At 42.2% G+C, this 6,806-nt stretch overlaps 1 protein-coding gene across 1 annotated transcript in view; it reads left to right on the forward strand.

The window, feature by feature from the left end:
* ddx56 (DEAD-box helicase 56) overlaps positions 1–1,643 on the forward strand; it is a 15,280-nt gene extending 13,637 nt beyond the window's left edge. The window contains exons 13-14 of the mRNA XM_015404877.1: positions 200–300; positions 1,085–1,643. Of these exons, the coding sequence (XP_015260363.1) occupies positions 200–300; positions 1,085–1,168 (185 nt within the window). The 3' untranslated portion in view covers positions 1,169–1,643. The remainder of the gene's footprint in view (positions 1–199; positions 301–1,084) is intronic.
* The last annotated feature ends 5,163 nt before the right edge of the window (positions 1,644–6,806 follow it).

A 6,806-nucleotide genomic window follows, 5' to 3' on the forward strand; every position in this document is an offset into this window, starting at 1 on the left:
TTTTTCATTTTATATAAACAGGGACATTTTTAAGTGTGCTGTTTGTCCTCTTGATATTCGCTCTAAATCACTTTAGAACCCTTTAAAGAGTAGAACCCGCTTTGAAAAGATTTAAACAGCCACAGATTCGTCCTCACAGCTTCTGCTTCATCCGTCAGCCTGATGGTGTCCATCACTGTCGTTTCCATGTTTCCTGCAGTTCCAGAGACGCTGAGAGGCGTGGTGAACCCGCTGTCCAGCAGGAGAAGAAAGAGGAGGATAAAACCAGCAGCAGAGGGGGTCGTGAAAAGCAGCTTCAAGGTCAGTTTTACATCCAAACCATGAAAATGAAACGCCATTTTTATTAAGGAAAGCTGTAATGATGAGCTGAAATAGACTTTTTATTGAAGTTTGAAATGAGATAGAATCAAAACTAAAATAATTAGTCTAAAATGCCTTCATAATAAAGGTATAAGGCGTCACAGAATGATTCTACAGGGTATTTGGTGCTAAAAATTGCATATTTGCTGTTCTATGAGCCCTAATGCAAGCCTGGTTAAAAGCCCCAGAATGAAACGACAGGTTTTCTTCCATTTATGGTATGATCATGAATATTTAGATGAGCTGTGCTCTGATTGGTTGGTTTACAATGAGCGAAGCTGCTGAGTAAAGTGTCATCACAGCAACAAGCACTCACTCACTGAAACATCGAATTGTTGATATGGTAGAGTGACCAGACGTCCTCTTTTTCCAGGACATGTCCTACTTTTCATACCTAAAAATGTCCAGGGGAATTTCAAAATCGCCGACTACGTGCTGCACTGTAGTCGACGACTTTGAAATTCCCCCGGACATTTTTAAAGGGAGGGGACGGAGCAACCGAACCCAGCTGACTGAATATATATATATATATATATATATATATATAATTTTGTTTAAATCCCTATAGTTAATTTGATAGAGCGATTATTGAACGGCCAGTTTATTGAAGCAACGTTCCTATCACAGCTCTGGACAGCAAGCTATAGTTCATCTGAATTTCATTTTCCTGCAGGTTTTTATTTCTGCAACAATAAACTGAAGCTTCTGGTTTTGTCTCTGGCAGAAAAACGTCCCAGGAAGGAATCCGCTGAAGAGTTTCCGATTCACAGGATCAAGAAATAAGAAAGCCAAAGGTGCTAAATCGTAGCTGCTGGAGCTCGGCTCTAGATGTGTCACCTCCTCACAGACTCATCAGGACTTTTTGTGCTCCACTGTCCAACCAGATGGGAAAATATGAACAATCTTAAGACGCTGAAAACAAAATGAATTTATGCGATCTGAAAGGAAACGTGGACTCCTTTGGATAAAGCTGTCATCCTTAGGCCTGTTATCTCATTAGAACATTTATCGTTGTAATTAATTCGAATTGCTTTCAAATAAAACGTCTTCATGCCTTCTGTCTGCTGCTGACTTTGATGGAGTGGATGATGGAGTGGAACCATCAGAGGAATCAAACATCCTGCTTGGGTTTAACTTCTCTGGTTGTTTTTGTTCTGGGATCCAGCTGGGAGGATCATAGAAAACGGCAACTAGAAGTTAGATGTAAGGCTGCAGCAATCGGACCGATCGATTATTGAAATAATCGTCAACTAATTTAGGCTACGTTCACACTGCGACCTTGATGCTCAATTCAGAATTTTTTTTTTTTATCCGATTTTTTTTTTGCGTTGCTGTTCACATTTCCAAATATGAAACTTGTTTGTGATCTCCTGTGTGAACTGCAGTCATACAACGTAAGTGTCCCGCATGCAGAGTAGAGGACGCAATGACATCACAGGCCAGCGTGCTCTGTGTTTACCAAAGTAAACATGGATAGTAGAGCTGGAGAACATCTAACGATCTTTCCCAACCTGAACAACTCAATCTTTCCAAGATGGTTAAACATAAATACTGCGCTCTGCATCATCGTCCACCATTGTTGTTGTTTTTCTTGTCACTTCTGTGTAGGAAGAAGCAGAAGAGTGACCACTGTCAGGTATTAATGACGTTCAGGTCGGATGGATGCGACCTGGCTGTTCAGACAGAAGTCGCATTAAAAAAGATCAGATTCGTATCGAATTCAGGACCTCATAGCCTAGTGGCCTGAGTCGCATTGGAGACGATCGGATCTGTGTTTTCAGACTGACATGAAAAGATCACATATGGGCAAAAAAAAATCGGATTTGGGTCATTTCAGGCTGCAGTGTTAATGTAGCCTTAGTAATCAATCATTAACTGGAGCAGTTTTTCCCTACATGGGGAACATATACCCCTAGTGGCCCACGCGTGCATTGCAGGTGGTACATGAAAAGATTTGGTTGCTTAGATGCTAACATAATATAGGGCTCGGATCTGTTATTTGTTTTTGTGTGTGTGTGTGTGAGGATCCAATTGAATAGAATTAAACAAGCTTTTATCAACCAAAAAGTATGTTTTCATTTGAGTTCACCTTCATTATTGACACATTAAAACCAAGCAGAGGAACAGGCTGGATGAAGAGAACAGCCTAAGATCAGCTGTTTTTCACACTGAGCTATTAAAGCAGCTCAGGTGTCTTAATGAAAACATAGTAAAACTAAATAAGTCAGTCTGACTACAATTTTAATCTGCAGGGTTGCCATGGACCCTTAAAAAGTCTTAAAAGGCATTGAATTCTTCAATATAAAAATAAGGCTTAAGCCTTAATTGGTATAAAATGTCTTAAATCAGTCTCTCATAAGTCTTAAACTTGTCACCAGGTCATAAATAGGATTTACGTTTCTCATATCAAGAATTAAAAATAATTTAGAAAGATTTTTTGACATTTACCCATCGGTTCCCGGTGCATGTTGGGCTCCGCCAGGGCTGCCCTTTGTCACCAGTTCTGTTCATTATATCTATGGACAGAATTTCTAGGTGCTGCCAGGGACCGGAGGGTGTCCGGTTTCAGAACCTCAGGATATATCTGCTGTTTGCAGATGATGTTGTCCTGTTGGCTTCATCAAACCAGGACCTCCACCGTGCACTGGAGTGGTTCGCAGCCGAGTGTGGGGCGGACCTGCATGAGGATGAGCACCACCAAATCCGAGGCCGTAGTTCTCCACCGGAGAAAGGTGGACTCCCCTCTTCAGGTCGGTGGAAAGTCCTTCTCTCAAGTGGAGGAGTCCAAGTATCTCTGGGTCTTGTTCACGAGTGAGGGACGGATGGAGCGTCAGCAGTGATGTGATCGCTGTATCGGATTGTTGTCAATCTAATCAATCAATCTACGTTCCCACCCTCACCTATGGTCATGAGATCTGCGTAATGACCGAAAGGTCAAGATCGCGAATACGAGCGGCTGAAATTAGTTTTTCTTTGCAGGGTAGCTGAGTGCACCTTTCGAGATCGGTGGAGGAGCTCAGAGTAGAGTCATTGCTCCTCCACGTTGAAAGGAGCCAGCTGAGGTGGCTTGAGCATCTGTTCTGGATGCCTCCTGGTCGCCTCCCTCTGGGGGGTTCCAGGCATGTCCCATTTGGAGGAGGCCTCATAGAAGGCCCAGGACATGCTGGACTGACTGTCTATGAGCTGGCCTGGTGTTGCCTTGGGGTCCTCTCAAAGCAGCTGGAGGAGGTGTGTGTGGATCGGGTAGTCTGGGCATCTTTGCATAGACTGCTGCCTCTGTGACCCGGCCCCAAATAAAGAGGAAAAAAACGGATGGATGGACAAACGGCTTAGTTGTAACCATTATTAGTTCCATCCTGACAGCAGAACCAATAAAAACGATGTTGCGAACAGAGCTTGGGGTGATGCGCCGCTAACAATTTATCTGGACAATGTGTGAAAGTGGAAATTCCAGTGTTGCGCTGATACCAGTATCGGGCAGGGCCCCGATCCAGCACTGAAATGGTGGTGTTGGTATCGGCGAGTACCAACAAATAGAGCACCGATACCATTTAGAGAGCCAAAAGTTTATTCAACTATTATCACCTGTACCAGCAGCTTGACAAATGATAAAGAGTCGCATCTTATAAAAGCATCAGCATTTTCAGAAATCTATTTATAAGATGAAATATATGCATTTAAGACATAACAAAAGGCTTTACACATTACCTGCTTTACCTTAACAGATCAGCTTAGTTTTATTTTTATTCATTTAGCAAGTACAAGAAATCACTTTACATGAAGAAGATAAAGATGCACAAGTTTACCCATAAGGAAGTTCCTGCTCAGCAGAGGATTTTAATTAAATGGACCTTGGAAGGTGAAACTCTCCTAAAAAACGATCTTCCTTCATAAATAGAGATGCACCGATCCGAGTTAGAAGCTGTAAATCTTTGACCTGCCAAAGAAATAACTCTTCTAACCTTCCAGCAGTCAGAGCTGATTGGATGCTTAATATAGAGACAGCAGCCAACATCAGAAATCAGTCACTGTAAAACTTCATTCTGCCAAAAGTCCACATATTTTTATTTAAAACACACACGTAAACTACTCTCCACACCGATTTTAAATGATTAAGCTTTTTCAGCTAAAAACAACAACAGATTATAAGGTTATACAAGTTAGTAATATAATGCAAGAAGCTTGAGAAAACAGTTTGTACTTCTTTACTACTTAAAAAAAGCTGGGCTTCTTAGAGGACCATGACTCCCAGTTACAGGTTAAAATGTTTTCTTATTGAATAGACAGAATCAGACTGCAGAGCTTCTACATATCTTGATTTTTTTTTTCTGGCATCATTATATGATTAATAGATTCATAAATCTTTTTAAACAGAGCACAGAGCGAAGCGGCGAGAGCTGCAGATTAAAGGTGAAACTGATTTACTGGGAAATGCAACATGCAATAAAATATATCTCCAAGTTTACCAGAAACTTTACAAGAAAAAAAAAATGTTATATTTAAAATCCAGCATATCCATATTTTTCTGGATAGATGGATGGAATTTAAATTGTACTTCTAGGGATGCATGATATGTCGATATTGGCATCGGAATCGGCTGTTATTCATTATTTTTTATACATGAGTGTTTTTGGACCCTATATATGTAATACACTAAAAGGCATCTCTCTACCTATAAATATAAATATCAGGGTGTTATGGTTCTCTTGTGTTCTCAACAATAGGAAAGCATTCAATAAATATATGTTTGAGCTCATTTTTGGAAAATACAGAAACCTAATGAAAGCGTTCGAGTGGAGTAACTGTAGGCCGTCCCAACCAACTTTCATCACAAAGTTACACCTTTGTCCTCACCCAATCTCGAAGTGTGCGCCCAGCCACCCTGCGAAGGAAACTCATTTCAGTTCGCGATCTTGTCCTTTGGGTCTTTACCCAGATCTCATGACCATAGGTGAGGGTGGGATTGTAGATTGATCGGTAAATCGAGAGCTTTGCCTCTCGACTCAGCTCCCACGAGTGTGGTAATAGATTCAACCTTAAACCTTTATTCCATAGTGAAAGTATGAGGAGAATCAAGACACTACTGTTTTCTTTTTGTTTTGTTTTTTTAAATAAGAAATAATCATCAAAGCATGATCAGCAGCTCTCACTAGAGCTGTTCGCAGCCGAGTGTGAAGTGGCCGGGATGAGGATCAGTGCCTCCAAATCCGAGACCGCAGTCTTGAGCCGGAAAGGGTAGAGTGCCTTCTCCGGGTTGGGAGGATTTACTGCCCCTAGTGGAGGAGTTTTAACCTGACAACAGCCAGATGCGGAGCGAGACATGCATCTGGCTGTTGTCAGGTTAGAGGAGTTTAAGAATCTTGGGGTCTTGTTCACGAATGAGGGGAAGATGGAGCGGGAGATCGATAGGCGGATTGGTGCAGCGTCTTCTGGGAAGCGGGCTCTGCACCGGTCTGTTGTGGTGAAGAGAGAGCTGAGCCAAAAAGCAAAGCTCTCGATTTACCGATCGATCTACGTTCCTCTCCTCATCTATGGTCATGAGCTTTGGGTCATGACCGAAAGAACGAGATCCTGGATACAAACGGCCGAAATGAGTTTTCTCCGTAGTTGTCCAGGTTCTCCCTTAGAGATAGGGTGAGAAGCTCAGTCATCCAGGGAGGACTCAGAGTAGAGCTGCTGCTCCTCCACATAGAGAGGAGCCAGTTGAGGTGGCTCAGGCATCTGGTTAGGATGCCTCCTGGACGTCTACCTGGTGAGGTGTTCCAGGCACGTCCCACCGTAGGAGGCCCAGGAGGAGACCCAGGACACGCTGGGGGGGCTATGTTTCTCGGCTGGCCTGGGAGCGCCTTGGGGTTTCCCTGGATGAGCTGGCCCAAGTGGCTGGGGAGAGGGAGGTCTGGGCCTCCTTTCTGAAGCTGCTACCCCCGTAACCCGACCCCGGATAAGCAGAAGAAGATGGTTGGATGGAAATAATAATCAAAATAACTGCCCTTTTTTTTGCGTGACATTTTTATGTTGTAGTTCTTTCCAGGTGGTGTAGAATCTATAGCAGGTAGTTCTACGCATCAATACATCAGCTGGTTTCTGAAAGTTACAGGTTCTTTAAAATTACTCCCAAAATGATACAGAGATGTACTGATACTAAAAACATTAAATTTTTTAACACTCAAGTATTTTCAAAACTGAGTACTTCAATCTCAGTTAACTTTTACTTGTATTTGAGTAAAAGTTTAATGAGTATCAATCATTGAGTATTTAGTCCACCACCTTCTGTGTTCATAGACTGTTTGTCATTTAGAGGGAGGAAACAATCAGAGAAAGTAACCTGCCTGTGATTGGCTACTTCTCAGGGAAAGTCATGTTAGCAAAGCATCTTCAGGCTAATATCTGTTCTCTTTAAGGGTAAAAACTGTTTTAATGATGTCATCATTAAATAACTTCATTTA

Source organism: Cyprinodon variegatus, unplaced genomic scaffold, assembly GCF_000732505.1.
Source record: "Cyprinodon variegatus isolate N-32 unplaced genomic scaffold, C_variegatus-1.0 Scaffold1884, whole genome shotgun sequence".
NCBI classification, from domain to species: domain Eukaryota; kingdom Metazoa; phylum Chordata; class Actinopteri; order Cyprinodontiformes; family Cyprinodontidae; genus Cyprinodon; species Cyprinodon variegatus.